The sequence below is a fragment of the Cimex lectularius genome, unplaced genomic scaffold (assembly GCF_000648675.2).
Source record: "Cimex lectularius strain Harlan isolate CLEC.00 unplaced genomic scaffold, Clec_2.1 scaffold46, whole genome shotgun sequence".
Classification (NCBI taxonomy): Eukaryota; Metazoa; Arthropoda; class Insecta; order Hemiptera; family Cimicidae; genus Cimex; species Cimex lectularius.
In genome coordinates, this window is record NW_019392654.1 from 1,556,960 (window position 1) to 1,575,510 (window position 18,551).

At 34.5% G+C, this 18,551-nt stretch overlaps 1 protein-coding gene across 1 annotated transcript; it reads right to left on the minus strand.

The window, feature by feature from the left end:
• Positions 1-102: 102 nt before the first annotated feature.
• LOC106666898 (putative odorant receptor 69a) lies at positions 103-4,580 on the minus strand. The gene is made up of 8 exons (XM_024224585.1): positions 4,341-4,580; positions 2,990-3,151; positions 2,766-2,921; positions 2,510-2,703; positions 638-737; positions 470-577; positions 253-408; positions 103-192 (listed from the first exon to the last, which is right to left on the minus strand). The coding sequence occupies exons 1-8, from the start codon at positions 4,557-4,559 to the stop codon at positions 139-141; spliced, it is 1,149 nt and encodes a 382-aa protein (XP_024080353.1). The 5' UTR covers positions 4,560-4,580; the 3' UTR covers positions 103-138.
• Positions 4,581-18,551: the final 13,971 nt, after the last annotated feature.

Consider the following 18,551-nt stretch of genomic DNA (forward strand, 5'->3'; position numbering starts at 1 on the left):
TAACTAAAAGTGCATTAAAAAATAATTATTATTAAAAAAATGGTGGCTACCGTGCAAAACTAGTTAAGTTATTAATATCTCCAAATATGTATGTTTAAAATTTGCAGACTGCCATGTTGTTAAATGTAAGTTGTAGCATTAACCCATGAGGGCTTTGAGTACAGTGTACAATGAAAATGTTTCTTTCATAACCTAAAATATAAAAAAATTAATGTTTTTATATGTTAATTATTATAATGCATTGAATCTTACATTTCCAAAAGTAGTCAATGAAGCAGTATATATTTTAACTCCAGTCAAAATAATCGGCTTCTTAGAAAACTCCATAACAATCTGTAAACTGAGCTTGTCGTTCGCAGGGGTATCATACCAATTGGTGAAGTACAATTTTTGGTGAATACTCGAAAACTGAAAATAGGGGCCAATATGATATCCAGAAACTTGGTTCTTACATGCTCATTAAACGTACACCGTCTGTAATTTGAACGCCGATCCAACACATCAAGAAAAATTCACTGGTCGTCAGGACCCCAAACGGAGTTGTTATTATAATGAGTGTAACTGCATCATCATCGAGCTGTTAACAACAAGTATACTATAATCATATAATTATTTTGGTATTAGAATTTATTGTTACCTTTATAATTCCAAAAGTACCGGTGAATATCAATAACATAGTTATGATAATTTGAAAACCAAATGCACCTTCATGCAACTTTTTGATATTAACTAAAACTCTGAAAAAGGGATTGTATAATTATTAATCCTACATGCAACTGTTTGCCCGACCAGTGGTAATGCATGTCTTTACCTTTCTAAATAGTCCATATATGTTTAGTGGTCATAATTGACCATATTAATTATTTCAACTAATGATTCTTTTTATCTAAGGCCTTGGTTGAGATGAAAAGTTAGTGTCCCAAGCAGGATTCGAACCCATGACCTTCGGCCCAATACACCACTTCTCTAACCACTTGAGCTATCATGACTTCATTCATTAGAAGGTTGTGGGTTCAAATCCCGCTCGTGACGCTAACTTTTTAATCTCAACTGAGACTAGATAAAAAGAATAATTATTTATAAATAGTTTACAACACTATTATGTACAGTAAATAATAAAGACATGTGTCTCTCTATCTAATTATTAATCCTAAGATAATTTATTATTTGGTCATCTCTGAACAACCTGGTGTGCTTAATTTTGTTGGGTTTGCTTTGGATTTCCGTACAAACAGATTCAATGAATATCACATAATGCCAAATAGGTTTGACAGACCAAAACAACAGATTGCAACAATACAAATACAACCACAATAACACATATTTTTATTTGAATTCTAAGCCAATTTCTATTGCAAAATATTTCTTTACAATTAATTAGTATTTCATACATCAAGAGTGTCGATGGGTAGCCGCACCCGTTTAAGGATAGGCTATGTGATATTGACACATGGACACTTACTTTTGACCCAAAGCTGTATGTGTCCCGCAAGCAGAGAAAGGTTGCTTGAAGTGTCCCACCTAGAAAGGTGCTATTCCTTGCCTCCATATAGGAAGCGCATAGTAATGCCACCCAATATGAGAATCTATGTGGGTCCTCTGTTCCGAATCTTGCCAGAAACAGGGTTGATTTATGGTATATCTGATATTTTTATGCCCTCTACTGTGTGTTAGAGTGAATGTATTTATTAGCATAAAAGTATAAGAATATTTACCCATCGACCCTCAATTAGGTTAGTTATATAATAGATGTAAAGGGTGATGGAGCAATATCGATAACTCCACCACCTAACTGAGTGTATGTAAATAAGAAATGTATTTGAGAGTGAGTGGATTTATGGACGTTGGGAGCTGAAATGACCTAGCATGTTGATAGCACCTGGAGCCCAATCTCGGTAGCTGTACAACGACGTCTGACCCCAGACTGCTCAGGGTGGGTGTTTCCCAAAACATGCTGATAATTTATTGCAAATCACACAAAAACAATTGCTGGGGACCTGAGAGAAGAGATAGATTCAACTCTGCACATGTGTGTATGTATACACGTACTTATATACTGTCAGTATAATCACTATTACACTTGTATTTTATCTCGATTTTAAAATTGTGAAATATTAATCTAGATTAGATTAGTTATACAGGAGCTGGCCTTTTTATGACCTGCACACCACGACCAGTGTAGGTCTATTGTGCATCTCCATATTTTTATCTAGAGCTCCTCATTAAGCTTAAGGCTTTTTACCAGCCCCCCAAAGCTTTTTCTATGGCTCTCGTGTGTATACTTCAGCCCCTGGCTTTTCCTCTCTCAGGATTAGGAATCAGCCTACATAGGCCTTCGCACCAACAGAGGATCGCTGTTCCTTCTTGGCATTATTGCACAGGCTTGTTTCTGCCACTCCGCGTCTATACATATGCCTCCGGAGAATATTAACTCAAGTAAATCCTATCTAAATCTTACCAGAGGTTACCAAAACTACATTCTGGTTTATGCTGTAATTGAATAACTTACTTAAGAAGTTCAACATGTCTTTCTACAAGTAATTTGAACTGTTGTCGATACAATTGAGGCTGTTTACTATCGTAAGTTAGGCTGGCCCAGTCGTCTGCTAATCTGTGAATTTCTGTACTGAATAGAGCAAGAGCGTAGAGAAAAACCGCAGCGCCATAGGAGATGACTGTACTAAAGCCGGTATAAATAATGAACTGAAAATTATTTATTTTTAGAAGTAATATAAAATCTAAAAAAGTTTAAATTAAACACAAACCTCCACGGGAAAGGAAATTGTTGATAAAAACTGACTTAAAAATGGATATTTAAGTGGCAATATAGTTTTGCCTGTGATCAGTGGGTAAAATGCCCAAAATAGTGCTGCAATGTTACTTGTCACAGAATGAAATTTGTTGACAATTTTGACAACTTTCTGAAATAAAAAGGTTTATTACATAAAATTAAAATTGTATTGAGTAACACATGGATAAAATAACTCACTATTAGATTGGTTTCATTATTTCCGATCCTTATTTTTACTTTTTTTGCCCAATTTCCAAGTGTTTCTATCGCAGATGTGTTGAACCTCAAGAGGGTGATTTTTTGAAGTAGATCAATAAAAAGAACTGTGTAGTTTATAGAGTTGGAAACCTTAAGGAAATGCTAAAACAAAAGATCAAATTAAACTTTGAAATGTGTGACTGTCAGAAATACATTTAAATAATGAGGTTCAAAATAATGGAATGCTTATTTTTTTTTACAATCTGAGGACTATCTAGTACTTTGTATCTGTGAATGAAGTCTCGTCTGGGATTGCAATTTATTAGCTTGAATTGGCTCATTCCCAAATCAACCTGAGGAATATTGAGTTATCTGGGGTAGTGTGAATGAAGTACAATATGATATGTGAATGTAATTTATTAGAGTGAATTGGCTTTTCTTTCCTAATTACGTGAAGGAATATCTAGCAATCTTGGGCAGTGTGATTTAAGTTTGGAGTGTGAATGTAATTTATTAGGGTGAATTGGCTTATTTCTCAATTTCCTTGTGATATAGTAGTAATCTGGGGCAATGTGAATGAAGTCTCATGAATGGCAAAGAAGCATGAATAGGCTTCTTCCCCAATCACCCAAAGGAATATCAAGTACTCTGAGGGTAGTGTAAATGAATCTGGGGTAGTGTGAATGAAGTCTGGTCTGTGAATGTATTTATTAGCGTGAATGGGCTTCGCTCCCAATTTATGGGTATGGTGGGTAAATGGGCTACTTCCCCAATCGCCCAAAGAAATAGCATGTACTCCTGGCTAGTGTGAATGAAGTATGATCTGGAGAATGTAATTTATTAGCTTGAATTGGCTTCTTCCCCAATTACACACGCAATATTTAGCAAACTGGGGCAGTGTGAATGAAGTTTTATCCGAATGTCATTTATTAGCATGAATGGGCTTCTTCCTCAATCACCTAAAGAAATATGAAGCACTCTGGGACAGCATGAATGAAATTTGATCTGTGAACGTTATGTATTGATGAGAATGGGCTCCTTTCCCAATCACCTTGAGGAAAATCTAGTAATCTTGGGTAGATTTGAATGCTAATCGAACTAATTTGGTTTTAAATGTGTATGCTTTTATTATGTGTAAAGTTTGTGTATTTACTATACATATAATTTTATCCTTGACTGACAAAGCTCTGAGGTAGAGGGTTGCTTTATGTTGGGATGGGGAATCTAGTGAAATAATAAGTCTTTATTCACATCCTAAATGACAAGATAAGAAAACCACAGAGCAAAGCAGAGAACATCAAATATAATTTACTATCAAAAGTTAATGGTTTTAAATGGTGTAGATATCAACCTTTTGATTGTATGCCTCCTTCCATCCACCAAAGATACTGTAAGTTTGGATAGTACCAGCAATCAAGTATAATATAAGCAATATATCAATTATGAATTTAGTAATTTTATTTAACGAATTGGGCATGAGTGAGATCAATTTTACAAGAGACATCTGGATCGGTAGGGCCCGGAAACCTGTCAAATCCTCAAAAGTGAGTTCTGTTTTTACAGTTCCCATCTGAACACCAGAATATCGACACCTTGGTACTAACTGAAGTGGAACAGCAGCTAGTACGAGACTAGTCCTTTCTATCAATAATAAAAGCATTAATAACAAGTTGCTGTTTGAACTGTTTACACTTGAACTGGTCTATGTTGTCCATGAGAGTTTTTGAAAGTTAAATACAGTGGAAAGGCTGTAATTAACAAAAATACACATCAGAGAAAAACAGAAAGCTTTTGAAACTTTGTTCTTCTAATATCTAATAACTTATTATCAAATACTGATAAAAGTTCTATGATGCTAGAATACAGCATAATTGTAAGCAAGTGGTAGCTATTAGTATAAACAACAAACATACTATACAACTTTTAAAAATTTAACCTTATTATATTAATGCGTGTAATGATGATGGTAGGTGAATGTGATATCAAATGTATGTTGATATTTCTTTTATTACTCTTTCTACTATCATTCTTGTCAAATATGTTTTTAGTTTTGATGAAACTATTTTTGTTTTTAGTGTTTGTTTACAGGGGCATTATTCAGGGGAGATTTTCCTTTGATAAACTTGGCTGGGGCATAAACTGTACGAATACAATGGTTTAGAGTTTAGGTTTGAATTTTTTGGTTTTCACTTGATACCATTACAGCTGCGCTTAATGGCCTCCCAATTTTAGCTCATTTCTTAAGTTTCCACTGGTTTATTAAGTTTTAAGTTTTCAAAAAAAATTTCAAGTTTAACTAAATTTTACAATTGTTGATCAGTTATAATTTGGTATTTAGAGAAACGCAAATGCTACTTTACCTACTAGCTCGATAAATTATCAAAATGAAATCGTTTGCTCAGTAAACATGTAAAGAATGGAATTTAAGATTTAAACTAGTGCAACATTTCAACTTTTAAAACTTATTGTGAATTTATAAGTGTGTTATACACCTCCAATTCTAACACAAATAATACTTCTAATGAAAAATCCAGGACTACCTCACATACCCCATCCCTTAAATCCAAAGTTGTTACTCCATCAGAGATAAAATTTATTTAGAAATAGTGAGATGCGGTCTGGTGTGATGTAGGCTTCAGAAAAACATTTTCTTTATCGTGCCAACGTTTCGATCTTTATTGAGATCATCTTCAGGGCCTGGGATTTACAAACATTGTTTACATATAACAATTACANTGTTTTCTAAAAAATGATCCATAGGTTCTAAGCTCGATTGATTTTGGTGTTGTGAATTTTCTGTGGCGGTTGTCTGGTTATTTAAGTGATGAATTTCTTCTACCGTGTAATTCGGACGGTGTTGACCGAATTTTGAATTTTGCTGCGTGAAAAAATTATTGGGTTCTTTGAACGATTGTCTACTTTGTATCGACATGGGTGTCGGTTTGATGTCACGTCCGTTCGCGGCTTGAATTCGCGGGGCGAACATGGTGTTTTGTGAGTTTTGTGTGTTAGATTTTGTGTTTTGATGGAAATTAGGATATTGATTGGGGAATCTTGCTGGGTGTCTAATAGGTGGTTGAAATCGAGGTTTCCTTGAAGGATAATTGTCTGGTTCCTGAAAAGTTTTCAAGAACTGAAAATCGTTCGTAAGGATATTTAATGCTTCTGTAAAATTACTTGGATTCCTAGTCCACATAAGTGAGCCTAGGGGTTCTTTTAGACCTCTTAGTAAGACACGGAGTGCGACGCCTCTCGCATAATCAATTAAAGTGTTGGATTGAAGGGGATTATGGTTTTTAAAATACGCTATTTGTAAGTTTAAAAGGTTTTGTACTCGTTGATAGAACTCATACGGTGTTTCGTTTTGTTGTGTTAGTCTAGAGATTTCAATCTGGAGAGTGAATGCGTCCCTTTTGTCGGCGTATCCCTCTAACAATGCAGTTTTTAAATCTGCCCAGTTTGATACATTACTATTTTCAATCACTTGAGCTGCAGGACCTTTTATCTTATTTCTTAAGCATGAAAGCAGGTATACATTTTGGAAATTATTAGGGTGGTTAGTGTCTACAAATGTGTTAACTAATTTTTGCGATATGTCTAAGAATCGCGTAAGAACGGTTGGGTCTCCATTGAATTCCGGGACCATGTCCAGAAATTCTCTTTTAAATTCTGGGAGAGCCATTTTGGATATTTGTTAACAATGCGTAAAAATTTTCGTTTTTTAATTTAAATTAGATTATTTTAAGTATTTCTTACATAAAAACGAGAGCTCCTACAACCATATTCGCTGGTTCTGAGAGTCTAGAAGTTCGATGCCGTTGTCCGGGAGGAAAGTTCATATGCGTTGAACTCTTCACCGATCGTTGATTGTCCGATTGCCGATTAACCGTTGAAACGGAAAGTTACTCGATTATAACTTTCGACAATGTCAAGCCCACTGCGCCAGTTAAATAATTTCTTTGGACGAACGTGTTTTTAAAAACTTTTATTCAAAGAAATTACAAATAAGTTACTGATATACATTCAGAACTTTATGAATCTAAATCAAATCTCGTCGATATGCTTTCGGGAAATCTGGCTTAAGACTAACGTTTATTAAAATGAAAATCCTTATGAAATTTCTAGAGTGGGAGAGAGTACTGATGACAATTCTAGGAGCAACACCTGCATCCTAGCATTGTCATCACATTATTTATTTAACACAATGTTTATACTCGTATATAACTTATATATATACGCACGCACGCACGCACGCATATTTGGAGCAAGACGAATAAACGTTTAGAAATTATAAATGATGGAGTGAGTGTGGTGTTCAATTTGGCGGAGGTATCAGCGGTTCACTTTGGCAATTCATGTCGAGAGACGTGGTTGTAGAAGTCCTTCAACCTGATGATGAGCTAAAAGGCTCGAAATCCGGACGTTGCAAAACAACTTACTGTGAGTAGGAACTATCCTTTTAAAAAGTATTGAAAAAACGTTTTGTGGTTTACTCAGGGGCGATCAGGATATTATTGGGAGTACAACTCAATACTACCCCGTCAAATATTAGGTAACAGTGCCAGATCGTTTCAGATTCAATTCCCTGACGTATGGTCCTTGTTCCATGACGAATTTCATGTTTTGTGTCTTGGTTACACAAGGCTTATGTTTGATTTTTCCAATAGACCTACTTTCTATCACACATCATATATAATTAATATCAGCCTTCAATAGTATAATTTAAGGCCAGCTGGCCTTATCCCCGATCGTTAATATTACTTTATATCACTTGTAAAATGTTTATTTATAAATAAAAATTATTTAAAACCTAACCAATATCTGAAGTAGAAGTGTAACAGAAGAGTTTGTGAGATTTCTCCATGTGGTCTGTAGAGTGACGAGCCTGTGATTAGGTCATTACCGGTCATTTCGTTCAGACTACCCTAGCCGGCTTTGTAAGTTAGACAAGTTTTCGCTCTCGTAATCTTCAGTTTAGGTCTGCGTTTGACAGACCAAAACAGAGGATAAGCAGACGAAAATACAGGTTCATCACTCCTCAAATCCCCAAGAGGTCTGCCAGGTTTTATTTTATTTTATTTATTTATTCATTTTTTTTAACGATGCTTCGCAACAGCAGAGGTCATTTCAACCCCAGGGTGCCGGTGTTTTTGAAAAAAAGCCCATTTGTAAGTATGTCGGGTTCGAATGCGGTTCTATTCCTTTTGAAAAAAACACTTTTCTGAACCAGAGGGCTCTCGAATTCAGAAAGCCATCACCTTCGATTACCGAAGATCCAGCGGCCCTGCATTTGAACCCAGGGACCTTTTTACCTTGCAGTGATGAGCTCTGTGTCAACACCTAAACCGTTGCCGCTACCGACGCTCCACTGCCAGGTGTTAATATTTGTTTATATTTTTTCAGGATTATGTAAAACTGGAAAAAATCGCGACTGTTTTAACTAAAATTCGTCACATTTCGAGTTGAACAAAACATTTGTATAGATTTATTTTATGGCCTTTTTAGGAAAACTGATGTAGATTTATTCATAGAATGTGTAAGGAAATTTGTCCTGTATACCATTGATAATTGATTCTATGGTGGTACCATGTAGCATACAAAATATGTTAAAATGGAACGGTTACCAAGTGCCGTGAGCTTTATTCATTTAAACGAATTCTGAAATTTATTGTTCAACCCAAGAAGGCAATCTAAGCAGAAATAGATCTTTACAAACGCATAAGCTTTAAACAGCCAAGAAAAGTTATTTACAGGAGGTTTTAAAACTAATGCCAATTAATCAGAAGCCCTTTTGAGAAGGGAAAAAGAACCATTCATTTGTTACTAGTCTTTAATACTTTCCAGCCGGAATGGGTTTCCCAGTTACCTTTTTGCTTTAATAAATTACAAAAAGAGTTCAGTCCATATCGGACCAAGGGATCTATCGGTCCTACCAATACAGAACATGCCAAAATAAAGCCCTAACCAGACAGAAAGTTTTTGAGTTTTTCGTAAGCACCAAAAAAATCGTAAACAGATCGTATTAAATGAGAATAAGTACATAAAAAGAGCCAAAAACGAAAATACTTTCCAGTACTTAAAACTTATTTTAAAGAAGTTTCCTACCTTTTTCGATTTAAAATAACTGTTTTTGAAAAACCCAATTAATATTAGTTTTAAGCACTGTTCGAAGTTTTTAAATACGAATTTTTATAGCAAAAATGAGACTTTTCAGACTTGATTAGCCAACGTGTCCTGTGTACCACTTAATAATTCATAACCACGTTGGATTTTATCAAAGTTCAAAGTTATTGCAAGAGATGGAAGCTGAACTTATCTTCTATTAAACTGTCAATTGGTTTTTGGCCATCGAGTGATTTCAAAGTTATCACAAATTTTGTGACGATTGAAAAAATTGGCGCGGTATTTGGAAAACAAAAAATTGAGAAAAAGAAAACCTTTTTTAAAATTTTAGTAAAAATTTGTAGTCAGGGATATTTTGGGTGCAGAAAACGATCCGCTTTGTTTCATATTAAACAATATTTTAACTTACTTTCCTACGACGCTAGGTCAGTAATTACGAATAGCATTTCAATAAATAGATTTTCCTGATTTGATTTTTGTCGTACTTTTGATTAAGGTTAAAATATATTTAGCAAGAAACAAAGTTAATATTAATTACAATTAAGTAAGGTTTTTAGTTGAGATGAAAAAAAGTTAATGGCACGAGCGGGATTCGAACCCACGATCTTCGGCTAGATACGCCGCTGCTCTACCACTTGAGGAAGTTGATGTCCGAGTGGATCGAGGTCACGATAGCTCAAGTGGTAGAGCAGCGGCGTATCAAGCCGAAGATCATGGGTTCGAATCCCACTCGTGCCATATACTTTTTTGATCTCAACTAAAAACCTTAATTAATTGTAATGTATTAATTGGTCAAGCGGACCACGAAACTAGTGAAGTTAATATTAATATTCTACACATAGGGATACAAACTTTATAAACATTTTTTTCGCCATCCCGATTGTTTTCCGAATACGACAGACATAAAATGAAACTACTGTTGACGTAGCCTGAATGAGCAGATGTGTTATGAATTTTTAATTGAATCGCAATTGTGACAACCAAATTTAAAAAAAAATCACTAAATTGTCAAAACTCTATTATAAACAAGCTATATACTTTTACATATTATAAAAAATTTATATTATATTCCTTATTATGATACAAGGTGCAAAATGTAAAATGTTTTGTTTATGTTGTTAATTCTCGAAAATCTTTAGTATAGTTGAAATTCGCCTTCCTGGCTCACAGTGGGAAGCCTCGAACGTGGGATCACCGACTTCCACGGATCTGGGGTGATACTAAGCCGAAAAATATTAGGTTATGATCGACCGATCTTGCCAATGTTTAAAAAATATGCCTAAAAATATATCGCAATCATAAAATATCGCAATTGTCTACTTTGCTACGTCGCTCGGTCATAGTACGCTCTTTCCCAAATTTTTTGTCTTCCAAAACGTTTTATATTTTTCCAGAAATTATGATAACCTTGATTCTATCCACCGAACCACAGGATACTTCAAAGGGATTTTGAATCCTATAACTTACACGCAATGGCTCAAATTCGATTTCCGTCTATAAATCAAAATCTGAGATATAAAATGAAAGTCTGGGAAATTTTTAGTTGATTTCACCATTGTTTCTCTTAGTTATAGGGTCATAAAATCTAAACAGTGTTGGTATAGTCTGAAAAGAAAAAGATTCGGATTTGCAACGATGTAAATTTCGTAAAAATTGGATAAAATGCTGAGGAGTTATGAATTTTTATTTTTGGCATCGGACAATTAAAAATCACCCCTGGCTGGCAAATGTCTATTTTTATTGCTATTAGCCTACTTTATTTACCCGCCTTTTCAGTTTTAGAGATGTTATCTCATTTATTACGAGCCTGGTTACTTTTTTCTTATCCTAGGTAAAACACAAATCGAATTAAACTTGCACAAAAAAGGCAGAAGTCTACACTAAGAAAAAGTAAAGCACATAAAATATTATTTTTTTCGTCTCCTAGAAATTATTGGCAAAAACACTCGTACATATTTCTAATATTTTTCTACCTAGATTCACCCAAAAAAGTTTCATTGAAATCCGTGATCTCACGTCTGTAGCCTTCCCCAGTAAGATATAATACTAAACAACAAACCGAGATGTATCGCGGGTTTAGTATCACTCTGACATAAGGCAATTGTGTAGTTTTAGGACGAACTTACGTAAAATACGATTTTTTCAATGGTCTGTTTAAATAGGAGTATAGGTGAATGAATTTGAATTTTGCCAAAGCGAAGTACACATTCACAAAAATATTCCCACCCATTGAGTGGTGTTGGCTAGTTATTTCTGTTTTGGCCTTTTGGACTCTTTTTTGGTCTTCATCATCTGATCTTTTGATCATAACCTACTAATGGTGATTGATGTTCTCTTGATACCGTAAACTCGGATAAAGCGGATGACCGAGTACAATAAGCGAAAACACGTGGGACCACATGCAGGAATGATCAAAGGTTCGTCCATCCGCTGAACGTTCGTACTAACATCACAATAATTGCCGTGTTAATTTTGACAGGCACGAAACCATTTATCATGCAAGATTGCCAATTATTTACATGACAAGCGTTTTTTCCTTAACCCTTAAAATACGATGGTAAAATCTTCCAAATAGCCGAAGCTTATAAGTGAAAGAAGACAACGTTACCGTAAGTCATCACAAGTAATCACTAACACTTTTTTCTTTACTTTATATTATGTAAATAATTTATATACCTGAGATCCTTTCTGAAAACTTAATTAAACTGGTTTAATTAAAATATAAAATTAGTAGTGACGGATGTGTACTTTGATGGTTTCTATTCATTTTGGTTGTTCGAAATACCCTGTTCTGGTCTGTCACAAGGAGCTCGATCTACAGCAGTTTGGTTTGAAGAAGGTAGAAAAAGCTTTACGTAATTAGAGAAAAATCTAAGGGCAGAGAATTGGCTAATAGTAAGCTACTCCTCCAGCAATCTGTCAGAATCTAGCCCCCAAATCGACCACCCGCAAATTGCTTTGGGGCAGTTTAACTACTTATGGACAAACATTCTTCATACATTGTTAAGGCAATCGTTAAATCAACTTACTCAAGCCCCACTACAATGTTTTTCAATTTTATAAAATTATACGTAGTGTTAAAGCCATTTACATATTTTATTCAGATTAACCATCTTTTCATTATAGAATCTATCAACATTTCAACCTGCCAATTATTGCTGAAGGTTAAGGTTTAAGTTTGAGCTTTTTTTCTTTTAAATTGATTAAAATATAGTGGTTTGCCGAAGTGGTCGTACCGATTTTATATGATGATTTGATATGAATTTTCCTACTTATCAACAATAACCTACTTAGTATGCGTTGAAATAATAAAACATTACGCGCACATACATACATACATCATACATACACATATACACCCACCCACAGAGCAAGCGAGAGAGAGAGAGAGAGAGAGAGAGAGAGAGAGAGAGAGAGAGAGAGAGAGAGAGNGTCCGAGTGGATCGAGGTCACGATAGCTCAAGTGGTAGAGCAGCGGCGTATCTAGCCGAAGATCGTGGGTTCGAATCCCGCTCGTGCCATTAATTTTTTTCATCTCAACTAAAACCTTAATTAATTGTAATGATTTAATTGGTCAAGCGGACCACGAAATTAGTGAATTTAAAGTGTTAATAACTGTGGAACGACTAATAGTTTAAATGCCTTAAATAGAAATTCATAATGTTCTGTAAATGAATCCATAATGTCAACATAATTAACTCGTTAAAAAACACAAAATCTCTGTCAGGTAATTAGAATAATTTAAAACCTAAAAATAAAATTATTAAGGTGTTTCGGCAAAAAAATAATTATTTTAACTACTACAAGGCTAATAATTCCCTGCCAAAAAAGGCTTAAATTGGTTTTACTCTCAAAAACATATAATGTAATATAATAATATTCAGGAAGAACACGGGCGGTGTAAAATAATTCTCGAGAAAAAACATCTAGAGTGGTAATTTAACAGGTCTTCTAAATGGATAATGCCAAGCTGAAAGACGAGAAATATCAATGACTATGCCAAAAATACGTACTTTTGAAAATTACTTAATAAGCATAATTTACTGACTACGCGTGCTGTTTCGTGATATATCTAACGGCTGAAATACCACCGAAGAGAATTTCCTTTGTATCCACGTCTTCTGTTTGTTATTTTGTTATCATAATTATTCGCTCGTTAAATTATTTATCAAGATTATGCTTGATTATTACAGTATTATAAATAATGATTTGCTTGATCACTTTGTAGTATTTGTTGACCGTATTTGTTTCAAAATACTATCACGCCCTTTTTATGTTTTTAGTCCCATTTTTACATGGTATTTTATGCTCTCCATAGAGGTTTTTAATGCCAATCTATTGAGAAGGATTCCCTCCTCCACTCGTTGAGTGTTTTTGTGAGTAGTCATGTTGCTTGCCTCATTCCTGTCCAACATGTTCTCTAATAACCTAAGATTCTAGACCTTAATGTGTCTATAATTTGTCACAAAATGGATTTTGGCCTATGTGTCTCCCCCTTTTTAACTACGGTGGGCTGTCTCTCACTTTGAGAGAAGAAAAAAGAGAATGAGAGATGGAGATAGATAGATAGATAGATAGAGATAGAGAGCAAGAGAGTGAGGCAGAGAGATAGATAGATAGATAGATAGATAGAGAGATAGATAGATAGATAGATAGATAGATAGATAGATAGATAGATAGATAGAGAGAGAGAGAGAGAGAGAGAGAGAGAGAGAGAGAGAGAGAGAGAGAGAAGAAACTAAGAGAGAGATAGAGTGAGAGACATATGGAGGGGAGGGACCTTTTTACAATAGAGCGATCTTTTATTTGATTACAATTAATCGTAAAATAATAAGCAAAATCGGTGATCATTTATGTACAATTGCTACGGAAATTTGCCAAATATTACTAACAGATGCAATGAAATGATATTACAAATACTTAGATACTTAAAAAAACACTGAAAAATCGTGTTCGCTTAAATTGTTTATAACGCTTCTTACTTCCATTAGATTTTCCATATTTTTACACGTTCGTTATGAATGATAAAAAAACCATCAGAATTTAAGCTCGTCAAAAAACATCCTATCAACAACAAAAGGAATCTGTCTTCTTTCACAAGAATACCAACACGGATAAAGATCTACTGAGCGGACGGAGTCATCTATCAGTGCCTCTCTTGAGTGATGCCTTTTGCTTCTAGACCTTTGACCTCTCAATTTATATGTTAAGTGAAACATCAAGTCATATTCTACTCACTTTGATGACGTATTAACAAATCACGCCCTCGGGGAATTGTTGTTTAATTGACAAATAATAAACAATGAATGCAGTTATGACCTGTTGTTTTTGATTCTTTGCTTGATGGGAAAGTAATGTAAGTTCCTGAGAAGCTGTCATTTAATATGAAGGCAGATGTTAAAGTCTACAGTCTAATTAAATAAAACTTTAAGTATTACTGTATGTTTGATATTGTATACATTTTGTTCATGTTTGATTTATTCTAACCACTTAGATTAGTTTAGAGGAAATAATATGTATTATAAACCCAGGTAAAGTCAGTAATGATCAATCATGAGGAAAAAATATATATACACACATACATAAATACATCAAATCGATCAGGAATGTTGACAAAATACATCCCAGTCAATTTGGATTAAACGAGTTTTTTAAAACAATTTTTTCCTTTTAACAGCTCATTGTTTCACACGTCTTTTGTTTTTCCTAGCCTTACTGATGCAACAATGCTAGACTGCATGCTAATTTGAATGGGGCTTTCCGATCCCAGAAGGGGTTTGATAAAGGAACTCTTAGTTTCATAGATTTCGAAAGCATTCCTTTTCCCCAGCCGACTGGGTCAATAAATAAAAGGAATGAGAAAACTTGTCTCGTTTCAATTAGTGCAAAAATGATTATAACTTCGAGCTTTTTGCTTTTTACAAAATTTACGCCTACATGGCAGAACAACGTACAAGTGAAAAAAATCTTTTGTCTCAATATTTTTCTTTGACGTTCTTTGTTATTAGTCTGAATATTAGGATAGGTTTAGGTATGCCAATTACATTAGTCGTCATCAGTCCTCTTATGTTGTTCTTCTTCTGTTCTCCTTCTCGCATTATTTGCCAGCCACTATCTATTTCAAGGCAAAATATTTGAATTATTCGCTGGTATTCATACTACCCCAGAGTAATCGATATTCCTCGGGGTAATAGAAAAGAAGCACCTTCATTCAAGGTAATAAATTACATTTATAATATATATTAGACTTCATTCACACTGTTACAAAGCAATCTATATTCCTTGGGGCAGGGATCTCTCCTTCCACAATATTAAATTGCATTTACTCACTTCATTTAAACAAATACAAACTGTTTATAATTAGCCCTTTTCATTCAAGCTAATAAATGTAGACATACAAGTTGTCCATTCGTGCCCTAGTACTCGATATTCTTCGGGGATCATCTATATTATTTCAAACATGGCTGAAGACAAAAGGTCAATGCCAAAAAAAAAAAAAAAAAAAAAAATCTATATTATTTATCTTTTGATGGATACTTTCTACTTCTGGTAACTTTACTAAGCTGGGTTTAGAAAGGGCTGACCCTGCAGTGATAATGATACAGTTAAAAAAAAGTATAGGACAGAGCAAACAGAATGCCTCTCATGGAGCGACATGGATTGGCATACAGTTCATAAGAGTGATAAAGAAATTATTTGGGAAGACCAAATAATCAATATTTGGCCGATATAAAATAATGGAAGTATATTTTTATTACTTGTTCTTTTGGTTTTAAGGATATGCTATGAAAATCATTATTATTATAACATAATAGTGGAACGGGTGTACTTTGCCTTGGCTGAGCGGGATCTGGCTACAATGATTGGACGGTCCCCCAGAATGTGAGGCAACATTCACCGAGCTCAAATTTTACAAATTGGTAGCAACCCCAGGGCTGACATATGGAAGCGAATCAGGACTAGCACTCTGTGTAATTGTGCCATTCTTGCGTGTCGTGGTGAGAGTGCCAGTGAGATTTTGCTGTTTTAATCTCAACACGACACGCAAGGATGGCACAATTACACAGAAGACAAACACTTTGAGTTAGTAGAAATACTTTGAATGAATATATAAAATATATTTTGCATTGTATAAATTCACTTTTCCACATCCAAAATGTAATTGTAATATGTAAACAATGTTTGTAAATCCCAGGCCCTGAAGATGATCTCAATAAAGATCGAAACGTTGGCACGATAAAGAAAATGTTTTTCTGAAACCTACATCACACCAGACCGCATCTCACGATTTCTAAATAAATATCAATTAACCGTCACTAATCACCACACAAAAGAAAAGAAATATGTTGTAAACGACTATTCGCTAGTCGACTATTCCCTAGACTAGTTAAACGTCCGATCCAGTATCGATTTGCCACGAAGATAAAGGAAGAATACGACAACAATGGTTTGGTGAAGAGGGAACAGGCTGCAATGGGCTGAAAAGTTTTCCTGAGCAAAGAAAAATCATAAGTTATACTTACTTTTTTGATCTGTTTCATTGGCTGCCAAGTTGACTCAACTCAAAAATACAACTTTAAAGAAAATTAACGACGTTCAATTAAGATCGACAAGATAATCTACCCGAGAATACCAGGCTTGTTGGCAATTTTTCAGCTTTCATTTCCATGGCTTTATTAATTATAAAAACAAGATGCACATTTATTTCTAGTAGCGAGATTGCTTACACCTGGCTCAACACGAATAAAACTGTTCTTGCTACTGGTGAAATTGCCGAACGTTAATCAAGTGAATATTGTCTTCGTGCATGTCATATTGTTTACCATTTAGAAAATAATGTTCTCTATGAATGTAGATATCAACTTGTCATGGAAGGTAGAAAGATATCGTTTTTCGTACATTAAAATGCTAGAATAATAATTTATTGGCAGAAAATACGATTAATCAAATTTGGTTGTGAACATTATCCAAAGATTTGCCATACATGTGACAGGAAGAAGAAAATTACTTTACTTACATATGTGTGGCAAAAAACAAACACTTTGAGTGAGTAGAAATAATTTGATTGAATATAAAAAATATTTTTTGCATTGTATAAATTCACTTTTTTCCACATCCTACATGTATTTGTTAAATTTAAACAATGTTTGTAAATCCCAGGCCCAGAAGATGATCTCAATAAAGATCAAAACGTTGGCACGACAAAGAAGATGTTTTTCTGAAACCTACGTCACACCAGACCGCATCTCACGATTTCCGAATAATCATTTACTTACATAGTTCGATGGTTTTGCAATAATGGAAACCATTTAGAATTGGCACAAACAACATAAAATAAATAAAATAATAATATAAGAAAACACTTCAAGTGACCCCACCCGTCGGAGGTAGTCTGCTTAAAACCAAAAACAATACATTTTACAGCTAGATTTTATCTTCACTACTTGAATTATTGTATTATTATCAAATCGGTAATACCACGCATGACGCGTATTGACTCAGAATTCCACAATTACTTACGTTAAGAACAGAAATAACGCCTCGAAAAGACCGGAGACCAAGATATCGCAGACGAAACTAAGACAGAATTAAACTTCCAGCCATAAAATAGAAAACCTCCATTTTGCCATTACTTTTCTTCATTGAATAAATTTCATTCTATATTTCACATATTTATCTCACTTTCTGTAATGTAAAAATTATTAATTAAAAAGCAAATGTTCGCACCACATTTTAAAAACCATCAGAGCTCCTAAGTTCTAATTCTCGTTTATCTTGACGAATAAATATAAAGATAAATAAAAGAACTTCGGTTAATCATTCTAACAGTTTTTTTGAGTAGTGAGTTTTGGCCAGGTTTTGCTTTCCCAAGATTTTCCAGAATCAAAAGAAAAGTCACCGTCCAGGAAATTTCAAAACCTCTCCAGGTAGATTCAACGGGCAAAGGAAGAGGAGCTCTATAAAGCTTACGCGTGAGTTACCATATTTTCACTTTTACTTTTTAATAAAAAAAATCTTAAAACGTTTTCCGCCTTATCTTACTGGCGGAAGATCCATACTGGACTAGTGTAAGTTCTATTCCTTCTGAAAAAACCACTTTTCTGAGGCTGATGGCTCTCCAGTTCAGAAAGCCATCACATTCGATCATGCGAGATTTACCGAAGAGTTTTACGATTCGCAATGTGACTCTAGGACCTTTAGATTATGCTGAAGGGCAGAGGGACAATCGCAAATCGAACTAAGTCATCGGCGTACAGCAAAACATTTATAACAACATTAATTAACAATTATAACCACATCAACACGCACACCAAACTCAAGAATTTCGTTTTAGTCATCCACGTAGGAAAATAACAATTGACTCGTAGTACATCCTTGCCTTATTCCAGTGTTCAATTTAAAGCGTTCGTGTAGACCATATTTACTACGCACTGTTAAG